We start from the raw sequence: 22,315 nt of genomic DNA on the forward strand, positions 1-22,315 counted from the left end.
AGAGTGGTGTAACGTGCTCTCTTAGGTTCATTAAAGACCAGACGTGCTACTGCATTCTGGATCATTTGGAGAGGTCTAATAGCACATGCAGGAAGGCCTGCAATGAGAGCGTTACAGTAGTCCAGTCTAGTTATGACAAGGGACTGAACGAGCAGTTGTGTGGCATGTACAGAGAGGAAGGGTCTTATCTTCCTGATATTGTAGAGTGTAAATCTACAAGATCTTGCAGTTTTTGAAATGTGGTCTGTGAAATTTAGCTCATCATCAATGGTTACCCCTAGATTTCTGACCGTTTTGGAAGGCGAAACTGTAGTTGGACCCAGCTGCACGGTGATGTTGTGAGTTCCAGGTGTACGGCAGGCAATAAACCAACTCAGCTGGTTTGCCACCATCAAGCTCTTTCAGATACCTATTTGGAGGTTTGTTTTCGAGGGCAAGATCTTCGAATTAAGAGACCTCCCCTTTGGTAATGCCTGGCTCCCCATACATTCACAAGTATGCTGTCCTTGCACCTCTTCTGCATCTAGGCATCATTACCTAGACAATTGGTTGGTCTGTGCCCAGACAGAACAGATGTGCCGGCATCCCGTGTCTGTGCTACTGGTGCATATCCAATATCCCAAGGGTCTGTGTCTAAATATGAAAAAAAGCAGGTTGGAGACTTTTCAAGTCACTCAATTTCTTGGATTATTCTAGATTCCAGGAAGGCTATGGTGACTTTGACCTCAGTGAGGCAGGAGGCCATCAAGGCATGCCTCTCTCACTTTCAATGAGGAGACCCCTTGATATCCTCTCTTGTGTTGGATAGCACACAAACTATTGATATGGGCTCAAGTGCCGTTCCTGTCCCTAAGGGCTGCACATGTGCCAGGGTCTACAAATGTAGTGGCAGATCAGCTATCCAGGGGGGCCAAAACCTAAAGGAATATCTGGTGCTGATTCGGGCCAGCAGTGGCAGACCTGTTTGCCTCCATGGAGTCGACACACTGCCCGCTATTCTTCTCCGTAAAGATGCCTTGGCACACCAGTGGCCTTGGGGCCAGCTATATGCTTTCCCCCATTCAGCATTCTCCAACCTCTTCTACTTGGTGTCCCCAAACTGGCCCCACATGGTCTGGTTCTCAGACATTCCACCTCTATTACATGGGACACCCTAGGACCTCCCAGTTAGGAGGGACCCACTATCTCAGGCACAATGCCTGCTGTTTCTTTCCTTCCCTCAGAGCCTCAATCTATGGGCCTGGCCCCTTAAAGGGCCAGATTCATAGCTATCTATGAAAGATGAGTGAAGGTTTTTCAGACCTGGTGTAAATTGCATACGATGAATCCCCTCACATCTACAGCCTATGGTATACTGCAACTTTTTCAGGAACAATCTCCCACCACCCTCAGTGGCATGGTGGCTGAAATTAAAGATGCTCGGGTGGGGTACCATGGGCTATCGGAGCGTTATTGTGGCCTGATTTCACAATTCCTCAAGGGTGCTTGAAGAGATTCAGCATGTAAAATAAAACCTACCATCCCCCAGTGGGATTTAAATTGGGTCCTAGAGGCAATGCAGCACCCTCCCTTCAAGCCCCTTGAGTCTGTGAACTTGATATGGCTGTCACTCAAGATGGCTTTTCTCCTGGCAGTGACCTCTGCCAAGAGAACTGGAGAGCACAAGGATCTTTCGGTCCATCATACCTGCTGTGGGTTAATGCCAGAGGATGCAGGGGTAATCCTGTGCCCTAATCCAATCTTCCTTCTGAAAGTGCTGTCTGACATGCATTTGAATCAGTCTACTGAGCTCCGTCCTTTCCTCCTTCCTCAAGAGGAGGAGGAGGCTGAGTGAAAACAGTCGCTGCTTTGCTCAGTGAGAACACTGTCAGTGTATGCGTACAAAGGTATTTAGACATACTGATCAGTTGTTTGTGTGCTTCAAGCCAGAATGTCAATGTTATCACATTGGATTATGGAGACAATACAACAGGCAAACAAGGAGACGGAAAGATATCAGGGGTACAGGCACACTCAACACGAGGGGTTGTGACCTCATGGGCTTTGTGGAGGGATACCTCTCTAAAAAAAAGCCATCAAAACACAGAATGTTTGAACGAATTTTGGTGTCTTTATATAACGTTTGGTAAAATATAACCCCATAACTCTGTTATTTATCTCTGTACACTTGTTATGATTTCTTTTACTTCATTAAAGTTAATTACTCCCTCCATATCCTCTTTGTCTTATGTCTGTTTTTTATCGTGTATTAATTATTTTGGCACTTTTGTTTAATCCCCTTGGCGCTGAATGTTATTTCTCTTTTAAAGTTTCAGTTCTGAAAAATCTTGTCTGTTATTGCAATACAATAACAAAATTGTTTTTTCTGGTGTTGTCTTGTTGGCCAACATCAACCTCAGACACTAAAATATTTGATAAATTAAATATCCATAAATAATGGGTTTACAGGCTGGACAGTGCAGATAAAAAATTTTTACCATCATGTCAATCGCACAGGATTAATATAAAAAAATATATTTTTACCGGGCGTTTTGTTAAAAGATCTTTCCTGTAATCGTATCATAATCTTTAAAAAGTCTGAAAAAGCTTTATCACGGATAAAAGTAATGTTGTTGTCTTTTTTTCCCTCCCCTTTTTCTCCCCTAATTTGGAATGCCCAATTCCCAATGCGCTCTAAGTCCTAAGCTCTAAGTATAAGCTCTAGGTGGCATTGTGGCTCGCCTCAATCTGGGTGGTGGAGGACGAATCTCAGTTGCCTCCGCGTCTGAGACTGTCAATCCACGCATTTTATCACATGGCTTGTGGAGCACGTTATCGCAGAGACGTAGTGGAGGCCCAGACTATTCTCCCCAAAATCCATGCACAACTCACCACGCGCCCCGAGGACGTTACCCCATGTGACTACCCTCCCTTGCAACTGGGCAAATTTGGTTGCTTAGGAGACCTGGCTGGGGTCACTCGAATTTGTGACTCCAGGGGTGCTAGTCAGCGTCAATACTCATTGAGCAACCCAGGCCACCCAATGTTGTTGTCTTTTGTGAAATTTTATCGCTAATTTGCATTTTCATCAGCTATATTGGCTAAACCTTTTTTTGCAACAAAAAAAATAACCGCAGGACAAAAATGTCTCTCTCTGTGTTGATGTATTTCCTACTGAAGTGGACCACATAGCTCTCTGAAACTGCACAGTTTGCTTGCGACCGAAAAACAAAGGCTCACTGCTCAGTCTGCAGTTAATGACTTTACAGGCAGCGATTTGTATATGAAGGCAACTCACAAGGACATTTGTTTTAGACAGCCTTCCAAGGCACCATAACTTCATGCCTAATGGTCTCAACTGCGCTTTATTTACTGACTTTCAAACGCTTCCTCAGATGCCAACCTCTGAACCGCAGACAAGTACAGAATGTTGCCTTCAAAAATCTGCCTTATGAAGGCATCTCAATAGACAGCATGCTACACAAATATTGGATTTGGACTTGCCTTGATGTCTTCCTAACTCCAATTATAAGCTATGAAGGAAGCATTTTTCAGCTTTCAGGTTGCAGCCTATATAATAGATACTTAAGGCATCTGTGGCAGGGTGGAAGGCAGGGCTGGTTCGTGATTCTGCACACATTATTTCAGACAAAAATCACTTCAATGCACATCACATGGTATTTACAACTTCCGACCTTATACATAGGAACTTCCCAGGAGGACCTGAAAAAATTTGCTTTGGCCAAATTTGTCCCTGCCACTTTTTGAAATAACTTTCTTCAGTTAAGTGTCTAATGCAGAAGAAACATTGCCAGAACTTTAGCAGGAGTTTCCATTTCGTTCAGGTGTGTTATAAGTAGTGATACACAGTCCCCACCATTTTTTTTAAACAGAGTGACGCCCATGGTATTCATGGACTGCATGGATTACATCCTACATTTACCAAAAACGGTATCTCACAATGCAATGTGCTTGATTTGACTTTCCATGTCCAGTGTGATTTTAATATCAACTGGGATTGTTTTTATATATTTTTCTCAATTTTGGACATATTTGATCATGCTGCCAAAAGAGTAAACATTTTTACAAACTTGGACTTAAACCAAAATAACCTATATTTTCTGTGATAACAGGATGCCACCCACTAAATTACAATGACATGCAATGTGATGATGTCTTGTGACAACATTTAGCCTAATAAAGTTTCAAATGTTTATTATTGCATAATACATACTGTTTAACATACTATTGTTTTAGAAAATATTAGGTAGTATACAGTTATATTGTGCAGTACGCTGTAAGAATTAGGTAGCAAAAGACTTGATTTAGTGGCAACATTTTGTCAACAACCAAGATGGAAAAAAAATTACTTGTGGCTCAAGTTTTCTTTATTAGTGATCTTTAATGTTCCTCCTTCATGACCACAGAAATATCAAGGACTAAATTCATTATTGTCAAGAAGTCATTTTCAAATAATCCTTCACAGTCATCTGTGCTTCCTCACAACTGGAAATAATTCAGCGCTTGAAATGTAGGTCACCAACACCTGTCTCACACACAGTCCTGGAATATATCCTAGATCAGTGGTTCCCAAACTGTTTCTCAAAAGACCCCTTTTTTCGCTTCACATAGGCTAGGCAACCCCATTAAAAAGCTCTGGCTATGTTGGGAAAGACTGTTCTAGACAGCACTGGATGGAAATGAGCTATTTGCCCTGTTTTTATTTTATCTCAGGAGTGTTGTTGTCACGATCCCTGGTTGTCTGTTCCGCGTGTTCCGTGTCACCGTCACCATGTTCCATGGTGTCATTGTTCGCACCTGTTTATCGTTGGTAATCATCCCTTGTCTGCCTCCGTCTGCGTTCATAACAGAACGAACGACCCAAACATGGATCCAGCGGTGCTAAAAGCGAGCTGTCAGCTGCTCAGACTAATGCAGGGAAACCGTCCGGTGGAAGACCACATCCGCGATTTTCTCGTGACTGCGGGTGCCACCGAATTCCCTGACTCCTCCCTGGTCGTGTTCTTCCGGGTGAACCTGAACAGTGCGCTCAAGGAGCGGTTGCCACCGGCAACGCGCGGCTGGACGCTCCGCGCGTACGTGGAGGAGACTCTGCTGGCCTGCGGTTCATCGTTCACTGTGGGCGTCGTCGAGGAGGACCCCGTAGCTCCTCCCACAGTGGTAGCTCTCCATTCGCCTGTGGTTCGTCCCTTCATGCCTGCCAGCGAGCCAACCTCCATGCCTGCCTTGGTCAAGGAGCCAATGCTGCCAGCTTCGTCCGCCCGGAGGAGGAGGAGAAGAAGGGCTCCCGCTCCCCAGTCTACGCCTGCCCCGGTCAGCGAGCCAGCGCCTGCAGCCCCTACCGTCAGTGAGCCAGTGCTTGTAGCCTCAGACGTCCCTGAGCCAGCGCCTGCAGCCCCTACCGTCCCTGAGCCAGTGCCTGTAGCCTCGACCGTCCCTGAGCCAGCGCCTGTAGCCTCGACTGTCCCTGAGCCAGCGCCTGCAGCCTCAGACGTCAGTGAGCCAGCGCCAGTAGCCATGACCTCCCAGGGCTCCGCCTCTCAAGTCTCTCGAGCCTCCCAGGGCTCCGCCTCTCGAGCCTCCCAGGGCTCCGCCTCCCAGGGCTCCGCCTCTCGAGCCTTCTACGGCGCCACCTCCCTTGGCTCCACCTCCAGAACCTTCCAGACCTCCGCCTCTAGAGCCTCCTACGGCGCCACCTCCATCGGCTCCGCCTCTAGAGCCTCCTACGGTGCCACCTCCTACGGCACCACCTCCATCGGCTCCGCCTCTAGAGCCTCCTACGGTGCCACCTCCATCGGCCCCGCCTTCAGAGCCTTCCAGGTCTCTGCCTCTAGAGCCTCCTACGGCGCTTCCTCCCACGGCTCCGCCTGCAACGGCTCCGCCTCCCACGGTTCGGCCTCCTGAACCTGTCCTTGCCCTGTGGCCGCCTTCCAGGCCTCCTGAACCTGTCCTTGCCCTGTGGCCAGCTCCCAGGCCTCCTGAACCTGTCCCTGTCCTTGGGCCGCCTCCCAGGCCCCCTGAACCTGTCCCTGTCCTGTGGCCAGCTCCCAGGCCTCCTGAACCTGTCCCTGTCCTGTGGCCTGCTCCCAGGCCACCTGACCCAGTCCCCGTCTTGTGCTCCCCTTGGACTGTCTGTCTGCCCCTTGTGCCCCCGTGGACTGCTTGCCTGCCCTCCGTGCCCCCTTGGACTGTCTGTCTGCCCCTTGTGCCCCCTTGGACTGCCCATCTGCCCTCTGTGCCCCCTTGGTCTGCCTATCTGCCCCCTTGTCCCCCCTTGGATTGTCTGGTGTCCCCGTGTGCTCTCCGTGGTCTGCCAGTCCACCCCTCATTCCTTGGCCGATTCTGTTTTGGTTTTTTTGTATGTTTTTTTTTCATTTAGGATCATCTGGAATCCGATCCTTTGAGGGGGGGTTATGTCACGATCCCTGGTTGTCTGTTCCGCGTGTTCCGTGTCACCGTCACCATATTCCATGGTGTCATTGTTCGCACCTGTTCATCGTTGGTAATCATCCTGCCCTTGTGTGTATATAAACCCTGCCCGTTCCTCCATTACCTTGTCGTTAGTTGAATGTTGATGTTTGCTTCCATGCCTGTCTTCCTGTATTCCCAGTTCCTGTGGTTTCGTGTTTGGTTTTCATTTTGCCCATCGTGGTAGTTTTGTTTGTTCATGTCTGTTTACCCTCACCGTCCTTTTTCAATTAAACCCACGTTTGGATCCTCATCCCTTGTCTGCCTCCGTCTGTGTTCATAACAGTTGTATATGTAAACTCTGATCGACAGTACATAAGATGGGCATCACTAACCTTCAGTGGTGGTACAGGCAGAGGTTTGTTGTCCACGTCCAGGGAGATGTAGGTGAAAAAGGCTGTGGCAGCTCGATATTTTCCTTTCTCAGCCTCCACCAGTGGATCAGCATCAACAAAAACCTCAATCTCTATTGACTTATTACTGGTGAAAGTCATTCGCCCAGAGACAGTAATCACACAGCCTGCAGGGGTCACAGAGAGTCATGCATTACATTTACTGATCATTATATAGTCATATTTGTTCTAAGGCAGAGGACTATTGGTTTCTTACAGAATAATATGGTTAATTAAAACAGTATTCCCTTCAACTCAATATCAGCATAATAAGGGGAGAATTCACTAAGAATGAATTGGGCCTGGTAAAAGCACTTGACTACATTGTGCATCTGCATATTTTCCAAGTTAAAACTCCCTTAAACAGCTTTTGATCATCTTTTGAATATTTTAAATAACCCTTATTAACATAGAAATAAGGCATGTTTGTGTGGAAATGAAAGACATAATTGAAATACTTAAGATGCAGCGCTATTTCAGCACTGATTGCTCTTCTTAATTTGACAGGTTTTTTGTGCTGAAATACCATAAGCAAAAGTGTTTAGCAAATTCACCCCTAAATGCTACAGTTTCCTGTATAATGTACAGTATATATGTGCTATAAAGTTTATGTATATACTAATCTTGTACTATAATCTGCTGATACAACATTTGTAACAATGTAACAGCTTTTTCACAGTGTACATTACATTTACAGTGGGGTCCAAAAATCTGACATTAGATTGCATATTTATTTTAACCTGGAAATCTATTTTTCGAAAAATCTAAAACAAAGAATCATTATCATGAAAAATTATGTAAAATGTATTCTGCATGTTTGTTTTGGCCAGTCAAATGAAGCAAATTTTTAATTGCCCATGTTAATTAATTTGTACAGATTTTTATTCGTCCATTGAAGCACACAACAAGCTCTTTTATAACATTCGCAAATCATGCTGGATTACATGATCATTAGTTTCAATGTTTGTGGAAATATCACATATAACATATTTATAGGTAATTCATGTTGAAAAATTAAATGTATCATTAAAAACTTCACTTCAGCAGCTATATGAATTGCATTTTAACTTAACTCATTTAAATAAAACTCAAAATTATCACGTGCAAATTTACATAATTAATTATGATTAAATTACATATGTCAAGACAAAGGAACTTATGGAGAAATATAAAAATTGCTATTAAGACTTAAAGGTCTTTTGACTATTGTTGTTAGTATGTTGTAGCTGGTTGGTAGTTGTGATTTCTGTGAAGTTCCCATTAGGTTGATAAGTGTTCTTAAAACCTGATAAATTTAAGCCATTCCTCTCTGCTCAATTCTAAGTATTTTACAAAGGTGACAATTTATGTGTGCTAAGAAGTACTAATGAGAATCCAATGAACTCTATGAATTAACCTAAAGCCCAGTCATAATTTCCCTTTAACTGTATAACACATGCTATAATTCAGTTGAAATAATTAAATAAAATCATCATACTTTAATCACAGATACAAGTAAAGTCTACTAATAACTGGTTAACTAGTTCACGTTACATGAGCATAATAAGTATGTGAAAAAGCATGTGAACCGAAGTACAATTATCTACAGTAATTCGATTTTACGGGTGTTATAGTTAACTTTGTGTTCATGGCTAACACAGATAAAGTTTCCTGTCATCTCGGAGATGAGTGAATTAATGAGATGGTGGGAATTCACAGAAAAGAGGATGTGTTATTGTTGATACGCACATGTGTATGTGTTGGTGGAGGTAACGGTGTGTCATTTGCTGCCCCCTCCAAAACAAATAATATTATTTCTCTCAGCTTCATGTCTCTCAACTTTGATCCTATCCGTCAAGGGTTTATTAAGAGCATCACTTGCTCCCTTTAATTATTTCATTTCACGTAGGCTGCCATTGACGTGGCTGCGACACCTGCCTCTGTTGAACATAGCCCAGGAATCGACATCCTTCTCCCTTATACAACCATATACTGTTAATGGATTCTAGGAAAAGAAAATACATAAATGTACTTTTACGCATTTCATGGAGCCCTGAAGTAGCATCAGCAATGACCTAATAAGACCTCGGGACTCTGAATTGCTAGTTATGGTGCAGAAAAGTTGCTCTTGCCCATTTAAAAAGCATTCACAGTAAATTGTCATTTGGAGCAATGCTGAGCAAGAGAGGATATCTGAAACTGCTAGATCTATTCCCTACTCTCTTTGATGTATATGTCTCATCTTTATTTCCATGGAAACAGAGCCAGAGGAAAAAATTATGATTTTTTTCTTTAGTTGCTTCATTGTCTATCCATTAAATTCATCTGGTCTCTGAGGGCAATTGAACAAAATTTGTACAAAAAGTATAATCTATAAAAAAAAAAATCTATCTACGGCGTATTGACATCAGTTCTATTCTGCCACCAATCTAAATGATAGACCAATATTTGGCCATTTTGATATTACTGCCAATTAACATGCTAAATACAGATGTTAAACTTTTCTGAGTGAAATTTGAGTAAACATTGTGTAAAATATATGTTCATTTCAGCAATGTTGCATATAAAACAATTGCTAACATAAAATGTTGTGTAATGTACAGCTGAAGTCAGAAGTTTACATTCACCATGTGAAGCAAAGAGGCACTGAGTTTGAAGGTAGGCCTTAAAATTCATCCACAAGTACACCTCCAATTCAGTACACCTCCTATCGGAAGCTAATTGGCTAATTGCCTAAAGGCTTGACCTCATTTTCTGGAATTTTCCAAGCTGCTTAAAGGCACAGTTAACTTCGTGTATGTAAACTTCTGACCTACTGGAATTGTGATATAGTCAATTAAAAGTGAAATAGTCTGTCTGTAAACAATTGTTGGAAAAATTACTCATGTCATGCACAAAGCAGATGTCCTAAATGACTTGCCAAAACTATAGTTTGCTAATATTAAATCTGTGGAGTGGTTAAAAAATGTGTTTTGATGACTTCAACCTAAGTGTATGCATGTATGTATGTATGTATGTTAAATACATGATGGTGCCACAGACGGCCGTCTCGGTGTGTGTGTGCGCGTTGTTTTGTTTTGTGTTTTAACTGGTTTTGAACTTTCCGGCAAAACTAAAGGTGGTACAAAAGTGATACAGCAGCACTGTTCTCCTGACCTGGAATCTTTTATCATAAACTGTGGAGCGGACCAACCCAGACTCTTTAGTTATTGTCCTTGGTGACTTTAACAAAGGAAACCTCACTCATGAACTCCCTAAATTCAGACAGTTTATTAAATGCCCAACCAGAGAGGAGAACATTCTGGATCACTGTTACACCACAATCAGGAATGCTTATCATGCTGTCCCCCGTGCTGCACTGGGACACTCTGACCATGTCATGGTCCACATGATTCCTGCATACAGGCAGAAACTAAAGCTCTGCAAACCTGCAGTGAGGACATCAAGGAAGTGGACCAGTGAGGCTGTGGAGGATCTCCAGACGTGTTTTGACTCTACTGACTGGGACGTGTTCAGGACTGCTACAAACAGTCTGGATGAGTACAAAGAGGCTGTGACGTCATATATCAGCTTCTGTGAGGACTGCTGTGTTCCATCACGCACCAGGGTGAGGGACAAACCCTGGTTTACAGCCAAACTCAGAAGGTTAAGCTTTGATAAGGAAGAGGCCTTCAGGAGTAGGGACAAAGTCAGATTTAAAGAGGCAAAGTACAAGTTTAGCAAGGCGGTGAAAGAGGCTAAACGACAGTACTCTGAGAAGCTCCAACACCAGCTCTCAGCCAACGACTCTGCGTTGATCACCAACTACAAGCCTAAAGCCCCCCAGGCCATCAACGACCGACGCCTAGCCAACGACCTGAACGAGTTCTACTGCCGCTTTGAAAGACAAAGGGACAGTCCTGTAACCATTCCCCACGAAACCTCCTAACAAAGGGACAGTCCTGAAACCATCCCCCATGACACCTTCCAACAGCTCCAGCTACAGTGCATCACCTCCAACACCCCCAGCTCAGCAGGGGCCAAGGACAAGGGCATACTGCAGCGTGTCATCCGGTCTGCAGAGAAGGTGATTGGCTGCAATCTGCCGCCGCTCCAGGACCTGTACACCTCCAGGACCCTGCAGCATGCTGGAAAAATTGTTGCTGATCTCTCCCACCCCGGCCACAATCTCTTTGAGACACTCCCCTCTGGTAGAAGGCTGAGTCCATCAGGACAAAAACCTCACGCCACAAGAACAGTTTCTTCTCATCCGCCACTTGCATTATCAACAAGGCCCGGTACCCACCCTGACACTCTCCACACTCCACCTCTGGCTCTACATGCCACTGTACTTACTCTGCTGTACTGCTCTCTTTTATTTTTATTATTACTTTTAATATATACTGTGTGGACATATTTATATTTATATTACTTATATTTTAATACTTGTTTTTTATATTTAGAGAATGTGTGACACGCACCTACAACACCAAAACAAATTCCTTGTATGCGTAAAAAACATACTTGGCAATAAAGCTTTTTATGATTCTGATTCTGTAAACTTCTGATTTCAACTGTATTTAATTGCTTGTTATCCACTGTACAAAATGTCATCAATGAACCAGTGAATACTGCTGACACCAGTCAAAAGTTTTGTCTTTAACAAATGTAAGATGTTTGGATGTAGTTGTCTATGACTCTCAGGGGTGAATTCACTTAACAGTTGCGCCACATTTGCACATGGTATTTCAACACAAAAAGCTTCATCTTATTCACTAACCACCAACAATAAAGTTCAAGCAGGCGCAATCAGCACTAATTTGCACTGTCTTCAGTATTTAAATTAAGTCACAGTTATTCCTTTCTGCACAAACATGCCTCTTTTCTATGTAAATTAGGTCTATTATTACTGCTGTCAGTCAATTAAAATGTTTAATCGCAATTAATCTCATAATTTTTTGTAGTTAATCGCGATTAATCACAGATTTTGAAAGTGCTGAAATGTAACACCATAATTATTTATTTTCCTGTCAAAATACATTTATTTCAATCTTAGGAAAGAAAACAAAACAATGTAACAATATAATGCTTTATTAACATTTTATAAACAAAGCCTTACACAGTATAAAGATGGAAATGCACTAAAATAGTACCAATTCATGTAACATTAAATGTTTCCTAAAGTCTAATTGGGAGATTGACTAAATAAAAGAACTAGTCTCCTTATAGGCTGCATTTTCATTGCAATGGGCAAAAAATCTCTTTAACTCTCACCTCCACAATATTATTCTGCCGGCAGACTATGGCTATTCGCTTTCCCACATCATGAATCATGAAGCCGTGTTCACGATTTGCATTAGGGTGCCAATGCCAGCGTCGAGCGCTGCTTTGATGTCCACATGAAAAGCGCTTGCAGACAAAAACGTCTCATTCAGCGTTTTGGTGATAGTTAAGACTTGACGTGCTTCTGTGGTAATTAAAATGCGCTTTACATAGGTGTGTGTGGGCAGGTTTGGGTGGTTTTTGATGTTTTTAGTTTACATACTGGTATAGGGTTACGAGGGTATTATGATATAAATGTGGTGTATGAGGACATTTCTAGTGTCCCCATAATTCAAATCACTTAAAAAACATACTAAACAATGTTTTTTTGAAATGTAAAAAAGTTTTTTGTGAGGGTTAGGTTTAGGGGTAAGATTAGGGGATAGAATCTATAGTTCGTACAGTCTAAAAATCTTTGTCTATGGAGTCCTCGTAAGGATAGCCGCATCAACGTGTGTGTGTTGTGAAGTGTGTGTCAGTGTCATGATTCCAGGCAGACACATGGCAAAGGTTACTTTAATCGTGATTAAGAAAAAATAACACGTTAAACATTTTAATTGAATTGAATGCGTTAACCACTTTTACTGGTCGCAATTCATTCTTAGCGAATTTACCCGTCCATTGTCCCACTTATGACATTTTATGAGGTACCAGAAACAGTGTACATGTTTACATGTTTAAAGCATGCCAGAAAGTTGACTTAACCATTAAAGCCATTACAATTTGACAATTTGGCCATTACAATTTTACAATTTGGAATTATTGTGTTCACTAATTCCAGGAAGAGACGGTAAAGTTTGAAATACAGCAAGCAAGACATCTGGGAAGCATCAAACTTGTACATCACCAGACAGTCAACACGATTGTTCCCTTACAAAGCATAAACAGCATAGTTTAATGCTACGCAAACCATCTCCCCCTCCAACCAGAAAGCAAACAACTCAATTCCAAGAAGTGGAAAATACATTTAAAGGTGAGGTGTGTTATTTTTGATTGTATTTTTTTTATGTATAAATGCTTTCTCCTATCCCAGTTTAATATTTAGAGTCAGCTATAAGTAAGACATTTGTAGCATGATTCCTCAGAAATGTTTCAACACTGTAGCTCTGTGGCATTATCAAAAATTGCTTTTTGTTTTGCTGTTTTGCTCAACCAATGGTGTTAGTTTGAGGTGAGATTATTTAACCAATGGAAGACAGGTGAAGTGTTCCAGAAACCCGTTTAAGCAGATATTATTGGCTTTATAAGGCCAATGTTCTGGTATTGTAAAAAGTTAGGTAAGGGTTTTTTTCAACGTCCCTGAGAACAAAAATGTCAAACTTTTTTGTTTAATTTCTAATAAAATGAATGTCTGAAAATGACATTAAAAAAATCTAATAAAAATCTATAAATAAATAATATAATGTAATATAATTAAGATAATATAAATGTTATTTAATTCAATAAAACAGCTTTCAAGTTTATTCAACCAAAATCGGCAGAGAATAAAATGACTTGACCTTCAGACTGTTCTGACTAAGTGTGCTATGTTTTTTTTCTTTTTTCGATGTGATCAAACTTGCACTTTTTCCTAATACTGATGATTAATTTTTGCAAAAATTTCATAGACATCCACTGAAAATTTCTGACTGTAATTCCTCCTAGAGCATTCCAACTATTTCCACTATATTTGGCCTTCAGTTTGTCCTGACTTAATGTGTTTACATTTTTCTAATTGGCATGTTTAAAAGGCTTCAAGTGGGTTTTAAACTTTCAGACAAGGCAAAAATCTTGACAAACGTCCCTTTTCTTGTTATTTCCGATGCTAGCGTTACTGAAATTACACACTTTACACACAGCTTTAACCACTATGTGCATTAAGAATCCAAAGTAATGAAAGCGAAGATGAGATGCAGCTACTACTGAAATAAGACTGAGGAAACTGAATAATTCACAATTCTAAAAGCTTTACCAAGTTCATGTCAAAAAGAAACACATGGCTTCAACAGTATTTAAATCTGAGAAGGTTTTGTAACAAAGTAATGTCTAGTCTTTTGTACTTTAACCCCTTTATAATAGCAAAGGGGTTCGCTGGTCATGGCTCATATAATTAGCACATGAATCGTTTTTAGAGTATTTTTAGCTGTGCATTTTTAGCTGTGCAAGAATAAATGAGTCAGATGAATGGAGAAAATAATAAACACAATAATTAACTAAATAAATTGTTCACATTTAATCACTTCAATAGGAAAGAATAGCCAAATTCAGACACTTTATATGTTGTGGAGGAGGCTGGGTCATATGCTGAAGTCTCTGCTACTCTGAAATACATCTCCTTTAACATAGCAAAGAGAAGTTTTTTTCTGGGTCATCCATTGTATGAACACTGAATATCAATGAAGCTGTTGTCATCATTCATTATATGTTACATATAACAGAAACCCCAAAGTGCCTTTGTTACTAAATATGACGTCAGTGCTGTGCTCACACAACGTGAAAAGCATGACAAATGTTGTCCTCTGATTCCAGTAATGTCCAGCTGCTGATCTGTGTGCATATACAGCTCGAAGTTCTAAGAAAGTGATGTACAGCAATATAATTATGTATAAAATGCTTTTTAATGATGAACTTTCCTTTTCCAGTTATTTTTGCTGTGGTGACACTATGGCTATCGAAACCATTTACATTGAGAACAATCTTAGCACATGAATTATGTTAGCTCAAAAAACAAATGTCCTGTACACCTGTTTCATAGACTATCATTAGAGATGCACCGATTGCAATTTTCTTGGCCGATTGTGACCTGCCAATACCGATTTTTTTCCGATTCCGATTTTCTTTCTAAGAACTATTATTGACCGCATATACAAACAAAATTTACCTTTCTTCAATGCAAAATTTTATTTTCATAATAAAATAAATTATTAAACATTACAATTTCCCCCAAACTGCACTAAGTTTACAGGATCTTCTCTCACTTAAACAACTCTCAAAATAAAGTGCTCTGTGACTGGAAAGAGGTAGAAATAACAATTAACTGCAAATGAGTTGCTTTATATAACAAAAAAGTCATTTTCCACTATTTTTATAAATGGACCTTTTTCTCTTTATTACTCGTCTAACAAAACAATTCCAAAGATTACAAGCCTATGAACAAAACTGAAGTGTCCAATACGCTCAACATTGACATTAAGCTTACGTTATATGTCCAAATATCAGTTGTAAAACTGATTGCTGCTTCGGGATCGGTTTGTAACCATACCTGTCAACACTCCCGGTTTTCCCAGGAGTCTCCAGTATTTCACACCCATCTCCCGCCCCCTCCCGTTTTGTTATTTCTCCTGGGAAATTCACGTAATTTGTTTGGCCCAAACCACGTTATATGAATAATCACATCAATACAGTGAGGAAAATAAGTATTTGAACACCCTGCTATTTTGCAAGTTCTCCCACTTAGAAATCATGGAGGGGTCTGAAATTGTCATCGTAGGTGCATGTCCACTGTGAGAGACATAATCTAAAAAAAAAAATCCAGAAATCACAATGTATGATTCTTTAACTATTTATTTGTATGATACAGCTGCAAATAAGTATTTGAACACCTGTCTATCAGCTAGAATTCTGACCCTCAAAGACCTGTTAGTCTGCCTTTAAAATGTCCACCTCCACTCCATTTATTATCCTAAATTAGATGCACCTGTTTGAGGTCGTTAGCTGCATAAAGACACCTGTCCACCCCATACAATCAGTAAGAATCCAACTACTAACATGGCCAAGACCAAAGAGCTGTCCAAAGACACTAGAGACAAAATTGTACACCTCCACAAGGCTGGAAAGGGCTACAGGGAAATCGCCAAGCAGCTTGGTGAAAAAAGGTCCACTGTTGGAGCAATCATTAGAAAATGGAAGAAGCTAAACATGACTGTCAATCTCCCTCGGACTGGGGCTCCGTGCAAGATCTCACCTCGTGGGGTCTCAATGATCCTAAGAAAGGTGAAAAATCAGCCCAGAACTACACGGGAGGAGCTGGTCAATGACCTGAAAAGAGCTGGGACCACCGTTTCCAAGGTTACTGTTGGTAATACACTAAGACGTCACGGTTTGAAATCATGCATGGCACGGAAGGTTCCCCTGCTTAAACCAGCACATGTCAAGGCCCGTCTTAAGTTTGCCAATGACCATTTGGATGATCCAGAGGAGTCATGGGATAAAGTCATGTGGTCAGATGAGACCAAAATAGAACTTTTTGGTCATAATTCCACTAACCGTGTTTGGAGGAAGAAGAATGATGAGTACCATCCCAAGAACACCATCCCTACTGTGAAGTATGGGGGTGGTAGCATCATGCTTTGGGGGTGTTTTTCTGCACATGGGACAGGGCGACTGCACTGTATTAAGGAGAGGATGACCGGGGCCATGTATTGTGAGATTTTGGGGAACAACCTCCTTCCCTCAGTTAGAGCATTGAAGATGGGTCGAGGCTGGGTCTTTCAACATGACAATGACCTGAAGCACACAGCCAGGATAACCAAGGAGTGGCTCTGTAAGAAGCATATCAAGGTTCTGGCGTGGCCTAGCCAGTCTCCAGACCTAAACCCAATAGAAAATCTTTGGAGGGAGCTCAAACTCCGTGTTTCTCAGCGACAGCCCAGAAACCTGACTGATCTAGAGAAGATCTGTGTGGAGGAGTGGGCCAAAATCCCTCCTGCAGTGTGTGCAAACCTGGTGAAAAACTACAGGAAACGTTTAATTGCAAACAAAGGCTACTGTACCAAATATTAACATTGATTTTCTCAGGTGTTCAAATACTTATTTGCAGCTGTATCATACAAATAAATAGTTAAAAAAATCATACATTGTGATTTCTGGATTTTTTTTTTAGATTATGTCTCTCACAGTGGACATGCACCTACGATGACAATTTCAGACCCCTCCATGATTTCTAAGTGGGAGAACTTGCAAAATAGCAGGGTGTTCAAATACTTATTTTCCTCACTGTATATTATTCCAAGGCTGTCAAGTTGCCAGATCTTGTATGAAACGCATCCTACTCACACAATCAACACATCATACAAATTTCTAATAATTTATGAGCTCAACCTGGCAACCAAAACCCAGCTGCTCTGTTGATATCTGCGCAGGCAGTAGACGCGGGAAGTTGAATCAAGCATCACTGGTAGATTGGTGGTGCTCCGGCGAAAAATAAATAAATAAATATACACATGTAAAGGTGGGTGGTGGTGTTTTAAGTGTCTAATTAGGTTTGATGTTCCGAACATTATTGTGGTGGTTCCCCCGCGGTTTACTGTAGCATTACAATTATTACAAGATCTTCCACGCCAATGACATGTTTACATGTGGATGTGACGTTATTGCCTACGCCACTGGCAACAAAATGGACTAGCTTGGAATTGGAAAGACGTGAGGCTGACCGGCCGGTCCCTAGCCGGTCGATCGGTGCATCTCTAACTATCATTGTAAATTCATTATTGTAAATGCACTATTTGTTTGTTATTATCGGCTATGTCAGTGAGATATTTGTGAGTGTTTTGTGTATAAATGGGTGTTCCCTATCTGTCGAAGATATCTTCTTCGGAGCCGAGTGAGCATGTTCACAGAGCTGAATTCCTCTGCCGCCTCCATTCATCTCTCTACGCTGTTGGATCTACGGCGCATTTCAGTGGTCCTCCCCCTTGCACACCACGGTTGTGCTGAGCAAATACCCCTGGGTGCTTCAGCAGCAGAAAACTATCGGTCTAACTCCAGCGGCTCCCCGACTTTGTCCTTCTACCCATGGGTATGAGGCGGGGTCGTGATGATCTCACGCGATCGCAGCGGGCACCTTTTACTGCCTGGACCCGGTTCACGGGCTTGTCCTCTCTCTCTACCCTCGACGGTGGGGCTGCCAGGGGGTGCTCAGCGACTCCCCAGGTTGGTAAGTTGATCGCGGTGCACTTGTGCCTGCAGAACGACACCATCTGGCGGAGCCATCCGAGTCTCCCATCCAGGGCCTATGGGTTTACATCGTCAATCACTACTGAGCCTATAGTGCCACTGGATAGGCCACCTCCGCTCTGCACGCCACAGCTCTCCTGCAAGTGCACCAAGATGTGGCGCTCAAAGAACTGCATGAGGGTAGTTCTGACCCGAGATTTATGTAGGAGCTGCGCTCAGTGACTGGTCTCGCTCTCCGAGTGATGATGGTCACAGCGTGGTCTCTCGGGCAGCCAATGTCCACCTTAGTGGTCCAGGAGAGCAACCTTTGGCCAAACTTGATCGAACCAGTTTGTCCTATTCGGCGGCAACATAGAGGATTTCGCCCAGCAATCCTCAGAGGTTAAAAGGCAGACGGGGACCATTCAACACATCCTGCCCCCTGCGCGACACGTCTCGCACCCCCATCTGTTTGTCGCCAAGGGCATCCCCCTGTGGCAGCAACACTGGCTCCGCCACAGCCCGCCCCAATGGCTCACATTCTAAGAAAAAAGCAGTCTTCTTATTTCCTGGGCCTCACAGTCACTGTCCCCGGCCATCGTTATCACGACCACCAGGCACCGTTTCTCTCTCTGGCAGGCACGGTGCCTCGGAGGCGGGCCTCCTGCCTCTGCACGCCCAGCTGTGGCAAAAATCCGCCCCTGATGTGATGGTCTCCACGGTCTACGAGGATGAAAATCTTCCTCCCCCATCCCAGTGGTCACAAGGAGGCAGGTAAGTGCTTTGATGTCTCTAGACTCAGCACCTCGGGCTCCGCCCCGTCGCGAGGCCCCGCCCGCTGGTACGTCTGACGCTGTAGTTCCCTTGGTCCCTATCGTGCGGAGCTTGGGGCTGTGGCATTACAATTATTACAAGATCTTCCACGCCAATGACATGTTTACATGTGGCTGTGACGTTATTGCCTACGCCACTGGCAACAAAATGGACTAGCTTGGAATTGGAAAGACGTGAGGCTGACCGGCCGGTCCCTAGCCGGTCGATCGGTGCATCTCTAACTATCATTGTAAATTCATTATTGTAAATGCACTATTTGTTTGTTATTATCGGCTATGTCAGTGAGATATTTGTGCTCGCGCTCCACAACCAGTCGTGTTGGTTGATCAGGACCGTCTGACTCGGCTACGCAATTAAGTTCGCCAGGCCCCCCGCCCAGGTTCAACGTTGTCCGCTCCACAGTGGTGAGAGGCTAGAACACCGCTGTCTAGGGCGCAGAGATCGCCTTCCTTCTAAGAAAGGACGTGATAGAGCCTGCCCTCCAGCCGAGGTGAAGAAGGGGTTTTACAGACCCTACTTCATCGTACCTAAATAGGCGGCGGGTTGCGGCCAATCCTGGACCTGTGAGTTCTGAACCGGGCTCTGCACAGACTGCCGAAACGCATTTTAGCGAGCGTCTGGCATCAGGATTGGTTTGTGGCGGTAGACCTGAATGACGCGTACTTGCATGTCTGATTCTTCCTCTACACAGAACCTTTCTACGGTTTGCCTTCGAGTGTCAGGCATATCAGTACAAAGTCCCCCCCTTTGGCCTGACCTTGTCCCCTCGTGCTTTTACGTAATTCACAGAGGCAGCCCTTGCCCCGCTAAGGGAAGTGGGCATCCACATCCTCAACTATCTTGATGACTGGCTAATCCTACCTCACTTGTGGGACATGTTGTGTGCGCACAGGGACCTGGTGCTCAGGCATCTCAGCCACTTGGGGCTTTGGGTCAACTGGGAAAAGAGCAAGCTCGCCCGGTTCAGAGCATCTCTTTTCTCGGTATGGAGTAGACTCGGTCGCAATGACGGCGCGCCTCACCAAACAGCGTGGGCAGTCAGTGCTGAACTGTCTACATGTGTTCGGACAGAACAGGTTCACACAACAGTCACGCCGCTTGGGTTGATGCATATGAGACCACTTCAGCACTGGCAGACCCGAGTCGAGAGACGAGCATGGCGCCATGGCACACACTGTGTCCTTGTTACGCAGGCTTGCTGCCGTTTTCTCAGCCCCTGGTCAGACCTAGCATTCCTACGGGCAGGAGTTCCCCTAGGCCAGGTCCCCAGGCACGTCGTGGTTACGACAGATGCCTCCCAACGGGGCTGGGGTGCCATATGCAATGGCCACTCAGTAGTCGGCCCTTGGACTGGTCTGCGACTGTGTTGGCACGTCAACTGCCTCGAGTTGCTAGCAGTACTACTTGCCCTGAGGAGGCTATTGCCGTTGATACGGGGCAAGCATGTTGATCCGGACGGACAACACAGCGACGATTCCGTACATCAGCTGCCAAGATGACCTATACTCTTGTGGAATGTCACAACTCGCCCGTTGTCTCCTCCTTTGGAGTCTGCAGTGGCTCAAGTCGCTGCGAGCCACCCACATCCCGGGCCACATGAACAGCATAGCGGACGCGTTGTCATGACAGGTTACGCTCAGGAGAGTGTGGAGACTCCACCCTCAGGTGGTCCAGCTGATCTGGAGTTGATTCGGCAAGCACAGGTAGACCTGTTAGCTTCCCCAGAATCCTTCCACTGCCCACTTTGGTACTCTCTGACAGAGGCTCCCCTCGGCACAGATGCCCTGGCACACAGCTGGCCCCTGGGGCTGCACAAGTATGCGTTCCCCCCAGTGAGCCTACTTGCACAGACATTGTGCAAGGTCAGGGAGGACGAGGAGCAGATCCTCTTAGTTGCCCCTTATTAGCCCTCCCGGATTTGGATCTTGGACCTTGTGCTCCTTGTGACAGCCCCCCCTGGCGAATTCCCCTGAGGAAGGACCTTCTTTCTCGGGGACGGGGCACCATCTGGCACCCGATGGTGCACGATTTGATCATCAGGTTCCTGAGATTCGCTAGGAGGTTAAACCCCCCCCCAAGCCGCACCTCGTTCCCTCGTGGGACCTCTCCGTGGTCCTTCGGGGAGCTCCCTTCGAGCCCCTTGAGTCAGCAGAGCTAGAAGCACTCTCTCTGAAGACCGCCCTCCTGACGGCGCTCACCTCCATCTAGAGGGTAAGGGACCTGCATGCATTCTCTGTCAGCGAAATGTGCCTAGAGTTCGGTCCAGCTTACTCTCACGTCATCCTGAGACCCCGACCGGCCAACATGCCAAAGGTTCCCACGACCCCTTTCAGGGATCAGGTGGTGAACCTGCAAGCACTGCCCCAGGAGGAGGCAGACCCAGCCATGACATTGCTATGTCCGGTGCATGCTCTTAGCATCTACTTGGATCGCACGCAGAGCTTGCACGTGCCGCCCCCTGCTGGCCTACGAGCCCATTCTATCACGGGGGTGATAGAACTTAATTCTCAGACTTAACACTAGCTTATTGATCATTCAAATTCAACAATCATCAAAGATACTTGTCAATTATCAAAATCAATAGAATATTAATTAGGGTTAATGTCGACGGGGCACCACCCTGGAATCAGGGACTAATAACCAGACAATATTAGATTGTTCTCTTAGGGGATTCAAGATTCAAAAGGAAACAACAAAGGTTTGAATTCGAGCACTGGCATCCCCTGCCAGCCTTTGACACATGTGTATGAAAAACAAACCAAAACACTTCTATTTGAAATATAACAAATTTATTGATGCAGTAATATCAATGAAAAATTAATACAATGCAGTCAATAAACTTCTGACCTTCAACTACAAACTAAACAGTGACGTGATTAGATATGGTAACCAAAATAAGTCTATAACACATGAGAGGATGGTGTGTGTGTGTGAGGAGTGACGTGCACAAAATGGCAGACGTGACTCTCGTGGAGAGTACGTCACATGAGATTTCCGGCCAGAGAGTATGGCCGCGAATGTGGGCGGAGAGAAGCCGGTTAATGGCGTCTGCCCTTTTACAGCGTGTCTCCGCTTGCACGATAACTTGGTGACAAAGTTGAGCTTTATCACAAAGTTATCTACTAGCCAAATGTTTGTGAGGGGTCGCGCGGCGTGTGTGTGTGTGTGTGTGTGTGTGTGTGTGTGTGTGTGTGTGGTTAGTACGACATAGAGAGAGAGAATAAAGTGGTGGTGCTGAAGCTGTTTTCGCGATCGTGGGAGAGAAGGCAACTGTTAGTTTATCACTCAGAGACGCGGTGAACGGCTCGTAACCCGTCCCGGGGATTCTTCTTTCTTCACTTCTGCAGGCACACGGATGAAGAAAATGGTTTCCCTGCCGGTAAACTGCGTCCTCCTTGGGCAGAGGGCCCTCTGTCCTCGGTCGCCGT

General features: G+C 44.1%; 1 protein-coding gene across 4 annotated transcripts in view; it reads right to left on the bottom strand.

The window, feature by feature from the left end:
- Positions 1 to 22,315, bottom strand: part of LOC127620882 (cytosolic acyl coenzyme A thioester hydrolase-like) — a 164,868-nt gene that overhangs the window by 39,095 nt on the left and 103,458 nt on the right. For all 4 annotated transcript variants that reach the window (XM_052094218.1, XM_052094220.1, XM_052094221.1 and 1 more), the window contains one exon: positions 6,804 to 6,988. In XM_052094218.1, the coding sequence (XP_051950178.1) occupies positions 6,804 to 6,988 (185 nt within the window). The remainder of the gene's footprint in view (positions 1 to 6,803; positions 6,989 to 22,315) is intronic.

This window comes from Xyrauchen texanus, chromosome 27, assembly GCF_025860055.1.
Source record: "Xyrauchen texanus isolate HMW12.3.18 chromosome 27, RBS_HiC_50CHRs, whole genome shotgun sequence".
NCBI classification, from domain to species: domain Eukaryota; kingdom Metazoa; phylum Chordata; class Actinopteri; order Cypriniformes; family Catostomidae; genus Xyrauchen; species Xyrauchen texanus.